Genomic DNA, 22538 nt, shown 5'->3' with positions numbered 1-22538 from the left:
TCCTCAGAAAGGTCATAGAGTCCAAACTTCTTATCTTACAGATGAGGAAACTGAGACCCAGAAAGGTTAAATGACATGCCTATGGTCAAAAAAAGTAGTGTCTGAGGCAGGATTTGAAAGGAGTTCTTCCTGACTTAAGGTCCAGTGCTTGGTTGACCACTGCATGCTGCCCCCTCACTTAGTAGCAAACTGCACTTATTGGTTTCTCTTATATTTTAAATTTTTCACTGTTGAGGTCATAATATAGAATTAGAAGGGACCTTAGAGGTCATATAGTCCTGTGCCTTCATTTTACAGATGAAACTGAGGTTCAAAAATGTTAAATGCCTTGTCCAGAGTCACAGAGATGTTAAACATGTGTAACTCAAAACTCTTTCCACTATACCATGCTGCTCATTATACATAAGTATGCTTAAATGTTAAATATGTGACCTCACTTCTGTTGAGTAGGAAGCACTAGATTAGCTCATGTCCTATCAACCTACTTGATCCCATTATAGACAATATAAAATAAGCACAAAAATCATGAAGTATTAAGGGATGATTTATAAACGAGAATGTTTTATGTACACAATATGACTTAGGCAAAGAGACAGCTTAAAGCTAATTGCCACTTTGGGGCACATTAATGGTTCATTAACCATGCACAAGTGAAACAGCCTTGTTTCGAATTTTCTACTGAATTCCATGACTGTCTTCATTTCCCATATGGTTACAATGAGCTCTAGGCCATCTGTGCCTGAAAATAATCTTAATAGGCAGAAACTGTTCACTGTGGATCATAATATTGATTTTTATATCTTGTCAGCTATAATTTCCCTAGTCTTTGATTTGTGTTTTAAGTTATTTTGGCTTGATTTGCCCATTCATCTTAAATTGGTTTTGCACCATAAGTACACAGGAGTGCTATTCAGGTGAGGGATGATTGAAAGATTCTTTGAAAAGTATGTGAATTTTATTTAAATCATTCGTCATGGTATTGTAGGATTGAGATCTGTAAAAGAATTTAGAGATTATCCGGTTCAATCTCTTTATTTTTTATTTTATCTCTTTGTAAGATCAAAAGATGAATTTGAGAAAAACAGTGTGGTATATTGAGTCAGGAAGACCTCAGTTAAAATCCTTCCTCTAACTTAGTAATGGGGAAAATCAGTTATCTATAGGCCTCAGCAGATCTCTAAGAATGGTATAAGAATACTTGTAGTAACTATCCTAGAAAACTGTCATGAGGATCAGATGATATATGTGTGTATACATTGTAGATATACATTGTGTGTGTATATATATCCATGAATATATATTTTTGAATGTATATATTCAATGAATATATATGCACACACAAAGTATATATACAATGTACACAGATATGTTAATTGAATGAATATATATTATATATTCATTGAATTAATATGTATATTCATTCATTTATATTTTCATTCATTGAATGAATGTGTGGGCATATATACATATTCATTGCTTTCCAAACATAAATGTCAATGATTATTATCAGGTTTCAGTAGTAGGTAACTACTAAAACTATATATGTTACTAAGACCATACTCTTCATAGTGAAGTAATTTGGGATTTTCTTCTTGAAGCAGGATAGTTTATTTTGAATTTCTGTAACACCTACAGGGTCAAGTCCATTACACTGAAAACAAAAATGAAGAGAGATGTAAATTAGAAGAGAGGTTATCCAGAATCAATTGCTATGGATGACTAGGAAGAATATCAAGAAGCAATGGCCTGGGGGCAGCTAGGTGGTGCAGTGGATAAAACACCAGCCCTAGATTCAGGAGGACCTGAGTTCAAATCTGACATCAGACAATTGACATTTACTAGCTGTGTTACCCTGGGCAAGTCACTTAACTCTCAGTGCCCCACCAAATAAAAAAGAAGAAGAAGAAGAAGAAGTAGTAGTAGTAGTAGTAGTAATGGCCTTCTAGGCTTTCTGACTTCCGATGCTTTAATGAAGAGAAATCACCAAGAACCATGAAAGCTATTTCTATCTCAGATTTTATTTACACTACTTGATGCTGGGTATGCTGGGCTGCCTAATTCTGACCCAAAAGACAGGTTGACGTAGGCATTCTGTTGAGGCAGTAAGTAGAAACAATGTACGGTTCACTCATCGACCTCTCTCTACTTGTACCATAGCAAAGGTACTTGCCCTTCCATGTTGTTTGTCTCCCAAATATGCACTCTTTGTAATTTCCACCAGAGAGTAGAGGGGGAATAAGCCAGGTTCATGCGAAGACTACTGACCAAAGAAATAATTGCAAAATAAACATCCAGCCTGTTAGGCTTCAGGATCACCCGCTATCCAGATCTTGCTGTTGGCCTTTTTATAACATCACAAATACAGAGTCTACAGACTAAAGAAATAGTAGAGCTGATGGTTTCTTAACCTCTTGTGACTCTGTTGGATGTTTGGGATGCAGAACTCATGTATATATATTTTTTTAAAATAAAAGTATTTTATTATTTTCCAGTTACATGTAGAGATAGTTTTCAACATTTGTTTATATAAGATATCCAATTTCAAATTTTTCTCCTTTGCTCCCCCCTTCCCTAGACAGCAGGTAATCTGATATATATATATATATATATATATGTATGTATATATATATATGTATATATATATGTATATATATGCACATATATAACATTAAACATATTTCTGCATTAGTCATGTTATAAGAGAAGAATCAGGGGGCAGCTAGGTGGCACAGTGGATAAGCACCGGCCCTGGATTCAGAAGTACCTGAGTTCAAATCCGGCCTCAGACACTTGACACTTACTAGCTGTGTGACCCTGGGCAAGTCACTTAATCCCCATTGCCCTGCCCAAAACAAAAAAAACAAAACAACAACAACAACAACAAAAATAAGAATCAGAGCAAAAAGGAAAATTAAACATCAATAATTGTTAAGCACTTCACCATGGTGTTGTATATCATGATTCCTATAGGCCAATAGTAACTTTGTTTTAAGTTTGTGCTGAAGGAGTACAAAGGAATTAAGGCATACTTGTCATGGCATTCCAAATAATATATGTGTGGTCATATTTTTCAAGTCAATTGACTTGAATACAAATTTTTGTTGTGGCACATTGGCTGTAGAGTGTGAAGGTGAAATGCCCTGGCTGTTACCTGCTGGAAAATCTGGATTTTATAAAACCAAAATGTTTCCTTGTTTTGTTTCGCTTCTAGATGGAATAGTGGAATGCCAGCCTGGACCACCTGGAGATCAAGGTCCACCAGGAAACCCTGGGCTACCAGGATTGACAGGGGAAATGGGAGAGAAAGGTAATTTCGTTTTAAGGCCGGTGATTTTTTTAAACTCAATATTCACACCTGATATTAAATTTATAAACACTGGTGTGTGGGATGCTCTCAAGATACATTCTTTGAATAATTGTCTTTTGCCACTTCTTTTGAGATTATCTCATTTTGAGCTTTTGTATGAAAATGCACTTCAAACAGGGAAATTTTATAAGTTCTTATCTATCAGGGTCAGTATCATTGTTCCTGTTTTGTTGCCATTTCCATGTAATTTTAAGTGAGTCGTCTTTATGTAGACAAACTCAGCAGACAGTCAGAATGGAAATGGTACCATACTTTTACACTTAAAATTTCAGGAGCAATAGTCCTGAAGCATAGTAGTGTTTCACTAATTTTATGAGAATGAAAAAAAACCACACCAACAATCTTAAAGTCTAAAGTTTAGTTCTACTATTAACCCTGTAGCATCTTAATTCAGTGGTACTGACTTTACTGTTGTTGGGTTGACATCTGTGAACTGGCTTCTCTTTTCCCTTTTAACAAGCCACATGGAACATTTGTGGTGGGATATCTTAGATATCTATGCATAAAGAACTTTTAGCAGTTCCACTTCTCCATACATTTCTCCATATTTGTTTCCCCATACTTTATATGGATATTAACAGCTATGTGTAGGTAGTTGTCCCATTATTTTTATCTCTTGGTGTGTCTTTTCAACATTCTGACTTCCTTTCGTTGCTATCAACTAAAACCTCAGTTATCATTTCACACTTTCAAAGGAATGCTTACAGTACTCTAAGATCATGACCTTGGGGGAAAGAACTCTGCCTGATTAAGTGATTGGAGAGAAGGGGGCTAGGGAGAGAGCAAGAAGGTTTCAGGAAGGGCGTGGGATGGGAAGAATGTCCAATAGGTGAAATGGGGCTGCAATAAAAACTAATTTTCTCCACTTCTCTAGTAACTGTTGTTTCTGTATGCTTTTCCCCCTCTTTCATGCCAACACTTTGCCTAGAAACAAGGTAATTAAAGATTTTACCCTTAATACCTAAAACTGCAAGGATAAGTGCAACTAAATTATATAAAAATATTTTCTTAGATTGAATAATGCTTTGGAACAGAAAGGGAAAATATATTGTTCCATTATCTCTATGTTGCAGTGTATTTTGTTTTCTCCACTACCCCTTAATTTTAGATTGGCCCATTGGTTCTTTTTCCTTTTGACTATTATCTATCAGTCAACAATATTTATTGGGTGACTGCCATAATATAGCTCATATAAACAAAAAAAGTAAAAGAAAAAAGTAGTTAAAGTTTTTTTTACAGTAGATAAAACATTATGAGGAATAATATAGTCTACCTAATAATATAGTCTACCCTCCCAGCCCCCCCCCAAAAAGCCCCAGAAAAAAACAAACTTGAGCCATACAAAGGTATACTGCTTCAGTTTTTCTTGTGCGGGGGGGGGGGTAATGCCTCATTTTTGTTATTATTAAGAATTATTAAAGGCAAAAGTAGGTTGTATGTAAAACATTGTATTCAGAACAGAATGGAAGTATGGGTAAAAAGTATCTTCGTTGTCTATAGAAGAAAAAAGAAAAAAGTCCCATAATGAGAGATGTGCCAATTCTCTTATTTATTAGAAGACTGATATAGCAAAAAGAGGTCATCCTTTGGAAAAATCTATTTTTAGATATGTTTTCTAGTAAAAGTGACCCATTACCTTTATTCTATTTTGTCAGCATAGTGTACTGTTTCTTTATACATAATCCACTCACATTGTTCACATGTTTTATTTTAAAGGTGAGAAAGGTCAAGGTTGCCTAACCTGTGATTTAGATGGACTGCCCGGACTTCCAGGTCCACAGGGACCACCAGGGGAAATAGGTAAGATTTTTTGACTTTTTTTTTTTGACTTTGATTTGTTTAGACACATCTTGGGTGCAGGAAATAACACCTTGAGGAACGTTGCCCTTGGTCAGAGAGATCGATAATCACCCTTATGGCTTCTCAGGCTTCTGGCTTATCATATTTTAATGTAATGAAGAACAGAAAATTTTGATATAATTTTTCCCATGCACAATAGAAAATAACATTATATCCTCTAACTTCATTATAGCAAAGAATTTTCTATTATCTAAATATATATAAAACAAGTGGTTTGGGGGCAGCTAGGAGGCACAGTGGATAAAGCACTGGCTCTGGATTCAGGAGGACCTGAGTTCAAATCTGGCCTTAGACACTTGACACTTACTAGCCATGTGACCCTGGGCAAGTCACTTAATTCTCATTGCCCTCCAAAAAACCAACCAACCAATCAAACAAACAAACAAACAAAACAAAACAAAACAAAATCAAGTCGTTCATAGAGGCACTCTCTTTACACAGTCTAGCTTGATGAATTTAATACTTTTACCAAAAAATGAATAAAATTTTCCTCTGGCAGAAAAAGAAGTGACTTATAAAAACCTGCACCAAAGCCATTTTAGAATGCCTTTCCTCTCTTTCAGCCTTTTAAAATTTCAGAATATAGTTTATAACAGGAACTTTTACTATAAAATTTATCCCAGAACATATATTATGTATGGATGTTCCCACCTTTTACTAGTGAATTAGAAATTTTAACGTAAAAAATAAAGTGATATTGAACTTCAATCATTTAATGCATTCATTGTGCCCCCACCCCAACTTTTTTGTGTAGGTTTTCCAGGGCAGCCAGGTGCCAAGGGAGACAGAGGTTTTCCTGGACATAATGGCCTTGAAGGGATGCCTGTAAGTATATCATTTTGAACTTGAATCTGTGATAGAAGCTGTCAAATGAGCTAATGAAGATCAAATGAAATGATATTTGTGAAGTGCTTAGCACAGGGCCTGGCACATAGTAGGCGCTTAATAAATGCTTATTCCCTTCTTAAGACAAATTGCAAGTTTGCATTTTGGTCGCCATTTTGCTTCATATTGGATTAGAGAAAATGCATTATTTCTAAGCAATCCAGTCACATCACTTTTTACCTTATATGAGATTGATTCATTCAATTTCAGTTAAAATTGAGAAAGAAGTCACCTTTCTCAAAACCAGACCAGCTGTCTCAGTTTGCTTTTTACATTTTTTCACATAACCTAGTCTTTGCGTTCGTAGATTTGAGAACAGCTGCACCATCTTCTGGTGGAATTCCCTGCAGCTGCAATTTTAACAAATATTTCAAAGCAAAACAAAGTATGACCTGGTGCCCTCCAGTGGTCTGCACAAGCAATTGCAATGGGCAGTCATTTTGGTTTTGTCATATTTTGTCTTCTCAAGTGTACCAACCATCACAGCAGAAAACCCCCCAAAACTTATCGGTGAATAGGCTTAATATAACCATAATGAATAGGCTTAGTGAAACTGGGAAACCTGAGTTACAGTATTCTTTTTCCAAAGATTTGTTTATACTTTACATTATACTCTGCATCCACTTTGGTTGCTGTGTAAAAACCCTGTGGTACTTTGGAAAATCCTTATGGTTAGTGGTGGCTTATATCTAGCTAAATTTACTTTCTTATTTATTATTCAAGAGTTGCTTGGTGGTGATCACCATTGCATGAAACCTAGTTTAAACACAATATCAGTTCTGTCTCTAGCTTCTTACAAGAAATGGTAACTAAGAAAACAGGAAGAAATGATGATTTAGAAAACAATATTTTATTATTAAAATCAGTTCTGTTTTCTAGTGGAATGAAATATCATAATTTTGTTTCCCCAGTTCATCCATTCCTTCTATTCAGTTTAAGCATTGGCTAGTATCTGTAATTCCTTATTGTGCTGTCTTTAATTTAGAAAAAACAATCTTTCATTAGTCTCTTCTGATGTAGCAACATTTCCCCAAGGAATGTACACTGGGCAGGTGTTTTCTTAGATTGCTGGAAGCTTCTCTGTCTGTGTGAGGGTGGGGGGGTGGGCAGCTCTAATGAAAATGAAACAGCTTAGAGGCAAACAATCATTTGTTTCCTTTTGACATTAAATCTTTGCCTCTTGGCTTTCTAGAGCCATCCTGGAACCTGGGGAGCTAGACTAGGGGTCGGAACTGTTTAAAGTGCTTCTATATAAATTAAAAGTTCAGCTGAACTGGGGAAGTTCAGTCTATGGTGAATATCAAAGACAAAGGAACTTTGAGGGAAAGTGAGAAGGATGCTTTTACTCTCCTTCATCTTCCTTTATTGGCTTTTCTTCTGAGGCAGCTGGTCTATTTCCTACTGAAAGTTTGGCTTGATATCAGTCCTGAGGCCCTTGAAAACCTGATTTAAGGAAACAGAAAAGAAAAAGAGGGAAGGAGAGAGAAAAAGAGAGAGGCACACACAGACAGAGAGACAGGCACACACAGAGAGACAGACAGACACAGAGAGACAGATTCTTATTAGAGAAGAGACACACAAAGAGAGAGAAAGAGACAGAGAGAGAAAGAAAGAGAAAGAGAAGAGAGAATGAATGAGTGACTGAGTGACTGAGTGAATGAATGAATGAATCTGGGTTGAGTAGAGGACAAGATAAAGAAAAAGGTAGTAGTGGAAAGGGTAAAAGAGAGAAGAAATCTACTTGAAAGTCAGACAACAAACATTAAACAAAATGTCAGTGAACATATTTTTTGAAGACAATTCGTGCTGCTTCCTCTATTAGGATCTAATTTGAGTACAAGATTAGAATATATGTCTGACTGACTCACTTATTATGAAGAATTTAAAAAACAAGATTAAAAAATTCTATCAAGGGGGGCAGCTAGGTGGTGCAGTGGATAGACCACTGGCCCTGGATTCAGGAGGACCTGAGTTCAAATCTGACCTCAGACACTTGACACTAGCTGTGTGACCCTGGGCAAGTCACTTACCTCATTACCACAAAAAAACCAAAAAATTCTATCATGAGAACATGTCTCTTCTATCTAGCTACTAAAAGACAAATAATGAATTTAATAATGATAATTATAATGATAGTGCCTACTATGTGCCAGGCACTGAGCTATGTGCTTTCCAAATATTATCTCATACGCATTTGACTATGCAACAGCCACCAAGGGATCAGTAAAATCTACTGGGCAATGGTTTGAAGATTCAAATTAGTATATATTCTGAGATTTAATTAATTGCTTAACTACGCCTCCTCAGACATTTTGCTTTGAAAAAAGCAGTGTTTCTTGGTGATATTCAGCAAAGTTGGCAAAATAGTCCAAGTGGGGAGGAGGACCAGAAAAAAAAAATTCTAGATTCTTTTCCTCTTTAATGAAATGGGGAATTTCCACAGCTGATAATGGTTAAAGGGGCTTAGGTGAAATAATACTAAAAATAGCAATAATAATTACCAACATTTATATGGCCCTTATTTTGTGCCAGCCATTGTTCTAAGCTCTTTTCAATTTTCTGATTTGATTTAATCCTCAAATATGTAAACTCTATCTGTAGCTCTATTTATTATATATAGATCTAAATATATAATTCTTTAGATTATATATTTCCTATTTATATATCATATCTACCATGTATATCTATATATACTTCTATAGATAGATAATTTAAAGAGGATAGGTAGAGTGATAGATGATATATAGATGATAGAGAAAGATAGATAGACAGATAGATAATCTCAGGAACCAAACTTTAACAGAACTCTATAAGTTGTTCCATGAATAATAACTTTTAAAAGAAAATCAAAGGAACTTACTTTCCCAAGATTTAGACTAAGAAACTATACACTGGTATTTGTAAATTCCTGAGTTAGTAGTCTTTATCCCTTAATTTGACAAGGATAGGGGCAGAGTCAAGATGGCAGAGGAAAGACATTAAATGCACAGAGCTCCTGACACAATTACCCCAAATACAACAAAAACCCCACAAAAACAAAACCAAAAAACCCCCCAAAACCAAAACAAAACAAAAACCCTGGAGCAGAAAAACCCATCAAAAGATGGGCTGAGATTATTTTCCAGCCAAAGACAGATTAAAGGGAACCGTGTTAGGCTGCAACAAGGGTCCAACCCACGATCAAGCTGACACAGACCCCAGGCACGCTGTGCCAGAAGAACTTACCCTGGAGCCTCCAAATCAGATGTAGCACTGGCGTCTTCTGGAATTAAGCTTATGGTTGGGTGAGAGGACTGAACGGCTGGCAAGGGGCAGGGGCGGGGGGAATACAGGAGTTTCTGTGGGACCTAAGGAGGAATTTAGCTGTCCCACTCCAGCAGAGAACCAGGAAGAAATTGTAAGCAGCGGGAGGCTCAGGTGGGGGAGAGGTGCAGGCTTGTCAGAAGCTAAGAATCACAGCACACAAAGTTCTGCTGGCTGGTTAAGTAGCAAGTTGGCTTGAGGTTATCTTCAGACAAGAGAACAGGCTAGGCAAGAGAAAAACCTGCCCTCCCTCAAACCAAAACACCCGGGACCCTCTGAAGCTTGGGACAGTGTAGCTTGGAAGTAGGGCCCCATTGTAAGAGGGAGTTAAAAGCCAAGTAAAAGAGGGCTAGATGAGCAAACAAAGAAAGTTGAGAACTAGAGAAAGTTTTTTTGTGACCAGGAAGATCGAGGTACACCCTCAGAAGAGGATAGAAACCTCAGGGCCCCTATATCCAAAGCTTCCAAGAAAAATATGAATTGGTCTCAGGCCATGGAAATGCTCAAAAGGGACTGAAGAGAAAGTAGGAGAGATAGAAGGAAGATTCAGAAAGCTGGAGGAAAGAATGAAAAGAAATGAGAGCAAGGAAGGAGAGTCATGAGAAAAAAGTCAACAGCTTGAAAAGTCAAATGGAAAATGAGATACAAAAGCTCTCTGAAGAAAATAATTGCCTAAGAATTAGAATTGAACAAATGGAAGCTAATGACTTTATGAGAAATCAAGACAAACTAAAGCAAATCCAAATGAATAAAAAAAATAGAGGGCAACATGAAATATCTCCTTGGAAAAACAGCTGACCTGGAAAATAGATCCAGCAGAGATAATTTGAAAATCACTGGACTACCTGAACACCATGACCAAAACAAGAGCTTAGACACCATCCTCCAAGAAATTGTGAGGGAAAATTGCCCTGATATTCTAGAAACAAGCTAAAATAGAAATTGAAAGAATCCACCCATCACCTCCTAAAAGAGATCCCAAAAGGAAAACCTCCAGGAATATTATAGCCAAATTCCAGAGCTCCCAGGTCAAAGAGAAAATATTGCAAGCAGTTCAAAAAAAAAAGGAAATCAAATATTGCAGAGCAACAATAAGGATAAAACAAGAACTAGCATCATCTAGATTAAAGGACTGGAGGGCATGGAATATGATATTCCAGAGGTCAAAGGAACTGGAACTATAGCCAAAAATCACACACCTAGCAAAATTGAGTATAGTCTTTCAGAGAAGGATAGCTAATGATTTCTGGAATGTCCATTTACCGTTAATTCAGCATTCAAGCAGCCAATATCTATTAAGTGCCTAATGTGTAACATGTACTGTGGTCAACATTGGAGGTACTAAGATAAATACACAGTAGTAAAGTAGGGGGCATGCTGGATTATGGAGAAAGAGGAGCCAGGTTTGAATCTTGGCCCTTCCACTTTTTACCTGTGTGGTTTTGGACAAGTCACATCTCACCATTTGGCATCAATTTCCTTACCTCTAAATTGAGAGAATAGGACTAGATGACAACCAAGAGTCTCCTAGCTCTAACTCTATGATCCTATTAAGGACCAGATCCCCATAAAAGGAGTTTAGGATAACATTGTTGCAAAGTGGCAAAGAGAATTTTTTTGCAACTCATCGCCTCCCCGAATGTGCATTATGTATTTTATATATTCCTAATGACTGTCCATTTTTAAGCATATGTATTCTTTTAGCACAATAATATACTGGGCTCTTTAGTAAAGTGGACAATCCCAAAGTAGGGAGGAGATGCTTTGCAGAACCTTGGAAATGAATTGAGTCATCTTAGTGATTGTGTCCTAACTAATTGACTGTTAGCATCAATACATCTTAGAAAGTAGCAACTAGACATTTACCATGGGAAGGACAATAGCCCTACCTTACTGTAGACCAAAATCTACATGGATCCAAAGAGAGGACCCTTGGGGAAAAGTGGTGGGAGTGATGAGGAATTAAAAGTAGATACTGTACTAGACTATCCTCTGAGATTAAGTTTAACAAAATTATACTAAATCAGCTAGAAAGGGGGCAGCTAGGTGGTGCAGTGGCTAAAGCACCAGCCCTGGATTAGCAGGACCTGAGTTCAAATCCAGCCTCAGACACTTTGACACTTACTAGCTTTGTGACCTTGGGCAAGTCACTTAACCCTCATTTCTCCACCCCTCCCAAAGTGTGTGTTTGTATGTGTGTGTGTGAGTATATATAACTTAAAAATAAGGAAATAAATCAGTTAGCAGAAGCAATTTCTCAGTGCTAAAAGAAAAAGTAATTTGGATTTATTTCGGTTATTTGAAACGCTTGCAATTTCCTTGAGAACCGTGAGTTCTGAAAGCTGTTGGATGAGAAAACTTTATCTGTGGGTGTGCACATTCTAAGCAAATCTGGCTTTCCAGGAATTGAAAAATGTGTGTTCTAATATGTGGCTCTTGGGAAAGTCCATTCTATTCTGCTGACTGCTCATAAGTGACTAATTATAGAGTTGGCTGAATGTTGGCTTTCCAGTTTCCACACATAGTCCTGGAAGTCCTTATCTCCAAGAACAAAGGGCTCGGACATAAAAGGAAACCTTGACAATTTCAGTAATGACTAGCCTGGGAGGGGGTGGGGGTGGGAACATGTCTGTTCTCACCTCTCATTGACTAGTCTCCAATAACAATTGAAAATGGGAAACAGGCACCTGTGCACTGTGGCTTTAAAGCCCCCCCCCCCCCCCGCTCCTGCCACCCCAAGACATTTGACACCTCACCAGGAAAGGACTCTGTGGAGAGCTCCTTCTATTCTAGTGCACATTGAAATATTCCGAGACTGTTTTAGAAGTTGTGAGGGAAAAGGAAAGTCTAGATTCTTTGCACATGGACTTGTATTATGGCCTCCTGCATAGATCCATGTGTAAAATTCAGTGCTCTTTCTCTCTTGTGTATTTTTGAAATGTCCAGTGGAGCAAAATGGAATACTTTGAGGAAAAAAAATAGAAAGAAAGATCTGGGCTTCATTGCATAGTAACTGGTTCCATACTAGAAGATTATTTTCCTCAAGAAATACCACTCGGGGTGGGGCAGCTAGCACTGGCCCTGGATTCAGGAGGACCTGAATTCAAATCCAGCCATAGACACTTGACACTTACTAGCTGTGTGACCCTGGGCAAGTCACTTAACCCTCACTGCCCTGCAAAAAACAATACCACTCAGAGAAAATGTCAAATTTCTTATTTCATTACAGAAAGTATTACTGGGTGGGTTGATTATGAGAGGAATGGATGCTTTTAGTAATATGCTTATGTTTTTTAATTACAGGGGCCTCCAGGTTTGCCAGGACTGAGAGGTGAACCAGGAGCAAAGGGGGAGCCTGGAGAGATTTATTTTGACGCAAGTCTCAAAGGAGACAAGGGAGAGCCAGGTTTTCCAGGACAACCAGGTTCCCCAGGAAGGCCAGGAACACCTGGAAGAGATGGTCACCCTGGTCTTCAGGGCCCCAAAGGCTCACCGGTATATTAATTTCCATACTTTGGTTTATGCCCTTTTAAATTCTGGGGCCAAAGGGAATAAAGAGATTTGTAATTTGAATAACTCTCTGTTCTTACAAAATAATTTGGCTGGTGTTCAGACCTAAAGTTAGTTGTCAGACCTACTAGAGTTAGTGGCAATTCTACAACAGTTATGAAGGAGAAAATGATGATGATCATCGTAATGGATTGCATGCTGAGGGTTGGGGAGAAGGTCTTAGAAAATTATGATTTGGGGGAGTGGAAATGATTCTGAGGCATTTTGATTGGGGCATTATATTTCAAGTACTGATATACTGTTTTTGGAGAGGCTTAGGGATATTTTCTCATTGGATTTAAGAAAAGCTCTCATGGGGCTAGAGGATTAGTATAGGCTGGATAGACATAGACATAACAGAAGGGCATTAGGTCAGGAAAAATAAAGGATGGGCTGATAAATAAAGGATACTTATTTACACCAAATTACTAATGATTATGAAATGAACATGTATGATAGATAATTATCTTTCTTATAGGGTTCCATAGGACTAAAAGGAGAACGTGGTCCCCCTGGAGGAGTTGGATTTCCTGGTAGTCGTGGTGACATCGGCCCTCCTGGTCCACCAGGATTTGGCCTACCTGGTCCAGTTGGTGACAAAGGGCAAGCAGGCTTTCCAGGAACCCCTGGGTCACCAGGCCTCCCAGGTAAGTAGTTGGAACACGTGAAATATTGACAGAATTACCACATACATAGTATAGTAGAAGGAGCAATGAATTATAACATGATTATGTTCCTAGTTCTGCTTCTGTTATGACTATTGACAAATTACTTGGCCTCCCCAGCCCTCAGTTTCCCTACCTGTAAAACTAGTGGATAGGAATAAATTATCTTTTGACATCTCTTTGAGCTCTAAAATTTAATGAGTGTTCTTTATGTAGCTAAAAGAGGCTATCACTCTAATTAGAAATCATAGGTTGAGGCTTCCAGAGGGGACACCTACCACTTGGGGTTCAAATGGCAAACTTTCTGGGTCTATGCTCTTAAAACTATAACTCTTTGCATCTTTAATAGTTAGTGGACACAATTAGTTCAAAGTAAAATTATTTTACCAAGATGTCATATTAAGAAAACAGCTAGGGGCAGCTAGATAACACAGTGGATAGAGCACCGGCCCTGGAGTCAGGAGTACCTGAGTTCAAACCCGGCCTCAGGCACTTAACACTTACTAGCTGTATGACCCTGGGCAAGTCACTTAACCCCAATTTCCTCACTTAAAAAAAAGAAAACAGCTATAGTATAGTCCTCCCATAAACCTGGGGTATGCTATACCACAAATACACACAGTGTTTCTAGGAAGGGTGGACACAAACTCATAGTACACTAGTAGTTCAACACACTCACAGAGAACATATATGCCTAAGACAAGTCACACTTTTGGTACTATATGCTCCTGGTATACTTTTTCTTTTTGTGGTATCCATTTGCTGCGATCCCAGGGTGCATCTTCTCTACTGGGAAGGATGCTCAGCTGAAATTCCTGGGTATGCTACTCTCTGCATACCCTCTGCATTTCATTTCCCAAATGCCAGGGCTGATTAACTCTTGAATCCATGGTTGCATGTTCTCTGCCGTGGGGGTTATTCTCTGAATGAATATTGCCTCTCTGAATCTGTGTTTACCTAGTGTGTGTTTGTCTCTGTCTCCTGACTTGAACTGTCTCAAATGCCCCTCTTTGAGACATCCTTGAATTTCTTGACTACCTTGACCTGTCTCCAGGATTGGCAGTCTTAGGTTTTTGAAAGACAACTGTGGCATGGCCAATCTTTTGTCAATCAATTCCAACCTGTATTTCCAATTCAATCAGAGAAATTGTATTCTGTTAACATTAATGCTTCCTGATGAAAGGAATACAATTTCTCTGATTGAATTTTGGAAAATAAAATTCTATTAAAAAAACATTAATGTTTCCTTAGCTCTGTTATTTGTGATTTACTTTTTACTTTTAAATATTTTCCCCACTTACATATTTAAACATTTTAAAACTGTTTTTAAAGTTTTGAGTTTCAAATTTTATCTCTCCCTCCCTCTTTGTCTTCCCTCTTCTCTGAGATGATAAGCAATCCAGTACAGCTTATACATGTGCGATTGTGTAAAGCATGTCCATATTTGTTTTGTACAAGAAGACTGAAAAAAAAAAGAATAAGAGTAGAAAACAGTATACTTCAGTCTATATTCAGATAATATTCATTCTTTCTCTAGAGGCTGATATGATTATATCAGATAAGATGGGGGCAGTGAATCAAAACCAAAGCATCCCTCTCCTCTGTTATACACACTTTTCTTTTTATCAAGTGTGTGGTAAATGCCTGTAAGTACAGCTCCTATAAGGTGTTGCCCTTTTATTTTTTTTGGGGGGGTGAGGCAATTGGAGCCAAGTGACTTGCCCAGGGTCACACAGCCAGTAAGTGTTAAGTGTCTGAGGCCAGATCTGAACTCAGGTCTTCCTGAGTCCAGGGCCAGTGCTCTATCCACTATGGCATTTAGCTGCCCCCCCTTTTAATTTATGAGCAGTTTGGTTGTGAAAAAGAGTAGGAAGAGAACTTTTGTATATGAAAAACTGATAAAATTCAAGGATAAAGAATCAGTTATTAGAAGAAATGTGACAGACACAGACTGCTCTATGGACTGAATAATGAACTTTTGGGGACAATAGTTGGTGTTTTGAGGAATTCATACCCTTTAGATCATTTCCATGTGACCATTTTTTTTTCATAGTTTGAGAGCTTACCACTTTGGTAAATTAAATATGATAGATTTATGGAGAAAATGGAATGGGAATGGAAAGGAATATACCTTTTTCTCAGTGGATCATGGCAACTACACAAGAATTGACCATGTATTAAAGCATGAAAACTTCACAGCCAAAGGCAGAAAAGCAGAAATATTAAATGTATTATTTTCATATCACAATGCAATAAAAATTACATTCATTAAGAGGCCATGGAAAGATAAATTAATCTAAATAATCTAATCCTAAAGAATGAATGGGTCAAAGAATGAATTACATAAACAATCAATAATTTCATTAAAGAGAATTACAATAATGAGACAATATACCAAAATTTATGGGTTGTAGCCAAAGCAGTATTCATGGGGAAATTTATATATCTATACAGTTATATCAGTAAAACAAAGAAGAAGCAGATCAATTAATTGAGCATTTCACTAAAAAAACCTAGAAAAAGAACAAATTAAAATCCCCAATAAGTGCCAAATTAGAAATCCTGAAAATTAAGGGAGAAATTAATAGAATTAAAGTAAGAAAAGCATTGAACTAATAAACAAAATTAGAAGCTGGTTTTATTAAAAAAACCCAACCCAATAAAATAGATAAGCCATTGCTTAATGTGTTTAAAAAGCAGAAGAAAATCAAATTACCCAGTATCAAAAATAAAGTGTGAATTTACCACCAAGAAGAGGATATTAAAGCATTTATTAGGACCTATTTTACCCAATTATATGCCAACAAATCTAACAATCTAATTGAAATGGATGAATATTTACAAAAATACAAATTTTTCAGATTAACATAAGAGGAAATAGAATACTTAACTCTATTTTAGAAAGAGAAATTGATCAAGCTATCAGTGCAATCCCTAAGAAAAATTCCCCAGGACCCGTGATGATTTCACAAGTGGATTCTACCAAACATTTAAAGAACAATTAGTTCTAATATGATGTTAATTATTTGGGAAAATAGGCAAAAAAGAGACCTATCAAAGTCCTTTGTGACATAAATATGGTGCTGAAACATAAACCAGGAAAAGCAAAAACAGAGAAAAAAACTGTAGCACAGTTTCCATAATAAATTTTGATGCAAAAACTTTTAAATAAAATACTATCAAGAGCATTACAGCAGTATATCATAAAGATCATACAGAATGATGAGATGGGATTTATACCAGGAATGCAGAGCTTGTTCAATATGAGGAAAACTATCAGCCTAACTCACCAGATCAATATCAAAATCAACAAAAATATATGATTATCTCAATAAATGCAGAAAGAGCTTTTGACAAAATACAATAGTCATTCCTATTAAAAACATTAAAAAGCATAGGAATAGGGGGCAGCTAGGTGGCTCAGTGGATAGAGCACCGGCCCTGGAGTCAGGAGTACCTGAGTTCAAATCCGGCCTCAGACACTTAACACTTACTAGCTGTGTGACCCTGGGCAAGTCACTTAACCCCAGTTGCCTCACTTAAAAAAAAAAGCATAGGAATAAATGGATCTTTCCTTAAAAATATAAGGAATATCTATTCAAAACTATCAGCAAGTATTATTTAGCCAGTAATGGGGTTAAGCTAGTTTTCCCAATAAAATTACAAGCATAGCAAGGATGCCCATTATCATCATCATTTGATATTGTTCTAGGCATTATCACCACTTTCATTTGATATTGTACTAGAAATGCTAGCTATAGCTATAGAGAAGAAAAATAAATGAAAGGAATTAGAATAAGCAATGAAGAAAGAAAACTATCACTTTGAAGATGATATGATGGTCTACTTAGAGAATCAACTAAAAAACTAATTGAAATAATTAATGACTTTGGCAAAGTTGCAGGATACAAGAGAAACCCACATAAATCATCAGCATTTCTTTATATAACCAACAAAGTCCAGCAGCAAGAGATTGAAAAATAAGTTCCATTTAGTATAACCATAGACAGCATAAAATTTTCGTCAAGACAAACCCAGGAACTATATGAACACACTTACAAAATACTTCATACAGATAAAATAATATTTAAACAATTAGAAAAATATCAATTGCTCATGGGTAGGCAATTCAATGTAATAAAAATGATAATTCTACTTAATTTAATCTACTAATTTAGTGTCATACCAACCAAACTTCAAATAAATCATTTTATAGAGCTAGAAAAAATATCAGAATTCATCTAGAAGAACAAATGATCAAGACTATCTAGGGAATCAATGAGAAAAAATGAGAAGGAAAGTGGTCTAGCAGTGCCAGTTCTCAACCTATACCACAAAGAGGTAATCATCAAAGTAAGAAAACCTCAAATGACTGAACAACAATAACAAAATCCTCAAAACAATCTGGTACTGGTTAAAAAATCAAGAGGTAAATCAGTGGAATAGATTAGGGACATAATGTGCAGTAGTAAATGACCATAGTAATCTAGTGTTTGATAAAGCCAAAAATCTAAGCTTTTGGGAGAAGAACTCACTATTTGACAAAAATTGCTAAGAAAACTGGAAAGCACTTTGCAGAAACTAGGTATAGACCAACATCTTACAAGATAAGATTAAAATGGGTCCATGATTTAGATGTAAAGAGTGCTACCATAAGAAAACTAGGAGAGCATGGAATAGTTTACCTATCAGATCTATGGACAAGGGAAGAATTTATGACCAAACAAGAGTGTGTGTATAAAGCATTACAGGATATAAAATCGTTAATTTTCATTATATTAAAAACAAAATGAGTGTATGCAAGATTAGAAAGAATGCAGAAAACTGGGGGAGATTTTTATAGCACATTTCTCTGAGCCCTCATTTCTCAAATATATAAAGAATTGAGTTAAATTTATAAGAATATGAGTCATTTCCTAATGATAAAGAGTGAAAGGGTATGAACAGGCAATTTTCAGAAGAAATCAAAGCTATCCATAATCATGTGAAAAAATACTGATGCACTATTAGAGAAATGTAAACTAAAACAGTTCTCCATTGTCTATTATACAATATAGCTATCAGATTGACTAATATGACAGAAAGGAAAATGACAAATGTTGGAGGGAAACTAGGAAAATTAGGATGCTAATGCACTCGGTAGAATTGTGAACTGATCCAACCCTTCTGGAGAGCAATGTAGAATTATGTCTAAAGGGCTGTAAAACTTTGCATATCCTTTGACCCAGCAATAGCAGTAGTAGGTCAATAGCCCAAAGAGAGCCCCCCTCCCCAAAAGGAAAAGGACCAATATGTACAAAAAACATTTGTAGCAGATCTTTTTGTGGTGGAAAAGAATTGGAAATTTGGGGGACACCCATCAATTGCGGAATAGCTGAAGTTGTGGTATATGATTGTGATGGAATACTGTTTTGCTAAAAGAAATGACAAGCAGGAATATTTCAGAAAAATCCGGGAAGACTTCCATGAATTGATGCAAAGTGAATTGTGTAGAACCTGGATAACATTGTACATAGTAACAACATTATGAGGATGATCAATTGTAAATGTATTCTCAGAAATATTTGTAATTAAAAATTCTATCCACCTCCAGAGAAAGTAATGATGAAGTCTGAGTGCAGATTGAAGCATTTAAAAAAATTAATTTTTTTGGTCTGTGTTTTCTTTTGCAACATGGCTTATGTATGTGTAAATAACTATAATCTATATCAAATTGCTTGCCTTCTCAAGGAGAGGGAGGAGAAGAAGGGAGGGACAGAGAGAATTTGGAACTCAATTTTTTTTTACATGTTAAAAATTGTTTTTACATGTAATTAGAAAAAAAGAGTTAATGGTGTCATCACCATGGCAGACTGATTTTGTGTGAATGGGAAGCTCACTTGAGAGGTCTCAGGAACTATAGTGACAAGTAGGAGACGTGTGTGTCCCACCCCAATATGGTTACCCTTAGGATTCCTAGAGAGTGTGAGTTGTTTCCATGTAGTAGTGGTCCTTCTCCAGAAAAACCAAACTTCTAGTGTGAGGGCAGGGGGTGATCAGCAAGCTATCTCAGAGAGAAAAGGAATGTATATATCAGGGTAAGGTAACATGCAAAAATAAAAGCCAGCTAGGGGCAGCTAGGTGGCGCAGTGGATAGAGCACCGGCCCTGGATTCAGGAGTACCTGAATTCAAATCCGACCTCAGACACTTAACACTTACTAGCTGTGTGACCCTGGGCAAGTCACTTAACCCCAATTGCCTCACCAAAAAAAGTAAAAATAAAAAAAAATAAAAGCCAGCTGTTAGGTAGAGGTCCATGCCTCTTTCACCCATCTTGCTTACTGTGATATCTAAATTTACTAAATGGCTTATTTTTTTTCCTTTGAATTAATATATTCTTTCATTGTTTGTAGTTCACAAGCAGTGATCTTTTTGGTTAGATGAGTACTATTAGTGTTCCAGTAGAGCACAGGATGATATAAACCATAATTTTCTTTCATATGTATTTTGATCTAAAGTGGACCTAGCTTAAGACATGTGACATAAACACTGTCAACCCAGGATTTCCCATAATTAGAGTGCACATGGAGATAGTACCTTTGTCTCTTTGACTGCCCAGCCAAATCCTAGTAAACCTTGACTGAGTCTCTCTAGGTGATGAATGAAGCTGAACATAAAGAGGGCAGTGAATACACATTAGTCAGAACTTGCAGGGTAAAGCTTTTGACTGAGTAAATATGTGTGAGCTTAATTAACTCAAGAAAAAATATGGTAAGAAATTTAGAAAAGGATACTGTCGAAACATACAGATTGAATTTCTGCAACTTCTCATATCATTAGTGACTGATATTTTCTAAATGAATAGATAGGATAGAGTTTAAAACAATCACCAAACGAGGAATCAATAGAAAGTCTACAGCAGGATTCAAAGGAATATATTATTGTTAATGATTGATTATTAATTATCATTGATTATTTATTATTATTGGGTCAGCTAGGTGGCAAAGTGGGTAGAGTGCCAGGTCTGGAATCAGGAAGACTCATCTTCATGAGTTCAAATCTGGCTTCAGACACTTACTAACTACATAATTTTGGGGAAGTTACTTAGCCCTGTTTGCCCTAGTTCCTCATCTGTAAAATGAGCTGGAATAGGAAATGACAAGCCACCCTAGTATCTTTGCCAAGAAAACCCCAAAATGGTGTCATGAAGAGTCAAACATGACTGAAGTGATTGAACAGTAACAACAAATTATCATCATCATTCAGCAAAACATTTATAAAGTAACTACTGTATGAAAGATGCTTTGCCAGGTTCTAGAGATATAAAGATAAGTGTAACATAGACCCACCCCCGCTCATCTCAAGTAGCTTTCAGTTTGATACAGAGGAAGAGATATGATGTTGTTGAGTAAGATGATATAGGGATAGGAAATCTACCTGTGATTTCACTGGTTGAGGAAACTTCTTATACTCCAGTGCTGGTTAGCACCTTCCCTGCAACTCTATAGTTCTAAAAAGTTGCCTAGAACACTGAGAGTTTAAATGACTTATCTCTAGTCATACCATCAATAGATATCAGAAGTGGGGATTGACCCCTGGGTCAGATAGGTTCACAAGTGAATGCGATCAAACATTTAGAGAACAATTATTTCTAATACTATGTAAACTATTTGGGGAAAGAGGCAAAGAAGTCCTACTAAATTCCTTTTATGATTCAAATATGGCACAGATACCTATACTAGGAAGAGCTAAAACAGAAAAAGAAGATTATAGACCAATGTCCCTAATGAACATAGATAAAAACTTTTTGAACAAAATACTAGCAAGGTGATAATAGCACTGTCTTACCAGGACTATACACAATGACCAGGTGGGATTTATGTCAGGAATGCAGGGTTGGTTCAATATTACAAAAACTATCAACATAATCAACCAGATCAATAGCAAAACCAACTGAAATCATATCCCAATAGATGCTGAAAAAGCTTTTGACAAAATGCAGCACCCATTCCTATTAAAACACTAGAGAAGGGGCAGCTAGATGACACAGTGGATAGAGCACTGGCTCTGGAGTCAGAAGTACCTGAGTTCAAATCCGGCCTCAGACACAACACTCACTAGCTGTATGACCCTGGGCAAGTTACTTAACCCCAATTGCCTCATTAAAAAACAAAACAAAACTAGAGAGCATAGGAATAAATGGAGTGTTCCTTAAAATGATAAGTAGTATCTATCTATAATGATCAGAAAGAATTATCTGTAATGGGGATAAGCTAGAAGCCTTTCCAATAAGATAAAGGGTGATGCAAGGAAAATGCTATCCACACCCAGATAAAGAATTCATGAACTCTTAATGCAGATCAAATCATATTTTTTACACTTATTTTTTTCATGGCTTTTTTCCTTTGGATCTGTTTCTTCTTTCACAACTGTGACTAATATGGAAATATATTTTACATGATAGCACATGTATAGCCTATATAAAATTGCCTACCATTTTTGGAAGAGGGGAGAGAAAGGAGGGAGGGAAAAATTTGGAACTCAAAATCTTGTAAAAATGAATGTTAAAAATTGTCTTGACATGTAACTGGGAAAACAATTAAAACAAACAAATAAATTTAGGAGTGGGGATTGACTCAGATCTTGCTGGGTCTCTTGCCAGTTCTCTATCCATTGTACTATGCATGGTACATTGAAAATATGTTCAGAACTTTCTAATGCAAGCTAATTGAATAAGAAGTTATATCTGGCTGGGTGATTTTTTCTTGAATAGTTTTTCATGCGGTAAGATTTGGACTTGTTTCTTTGTGGTCTTCTTAGGAATTCTCATGACAAACCAGAATTTTAAATAAGTATTTGGCCATAACCTTTGAGGTTTTGATGCAAATCATTTTGGATGCGTCTTTCAAGGAAAATGCTTTCTCTTAAA

The 22538-nt window shown here is 36.6% G+C and overlaps 1 protein-coding gene across 1 annotated transcript in view; it reads left to right on the top strand.

The window, feature by feature from the left end:
* Positions 1 to 22538, top strand: part of COL4A1 (collagen type IV alpha 1 chain) — a 217974-nt gene that overhangs the window by 141621 nt on the left and 53815 nt on the right. The window contains exons 22-26 of the mRNA XM_043992107.1: positions 3212 to 3307; positions 5084 to 5167; positions 5982 to 6052; positions 12719 to 12910; positions 13443 to 13611. Of these exons, the coding sequence (XP_043848042.1) occupies positions 3212 to 3307; positions 5084 to 5167; positions 5982 to 6052; positions 12719 to 12910; positions 13443 to 13611 (612 nt within the window). The remainder of the gene's footprint in view (positions 1 to 3211; positions 3308 to 5083; positions 5168 to 5981; positions 6053 to 12718; positions 12911 to 13442; positions 13612 to 22538) is intronic.

The sequence above is a fragment of the Dromiciops gliroides genome, chromosome 3 (assembly GCF_019393635.1).
Source record: "Dromiciops gliroides isolate mDroGli1 chromosome 3, mDroGli1.pri, whole genome shotgun sequence".
Taxonomy (NCBI): Eukaryota; Metazoa; Chordata; class Mammalia; order Microbiotheria; family Microbiotheriidae; genus Dromiciops; species Dromiciops gliroides.
Note: the sequence above shows the minus strand (reverse complement) of the source record. Positions and strands in the feature narration are given on the sequence as shown.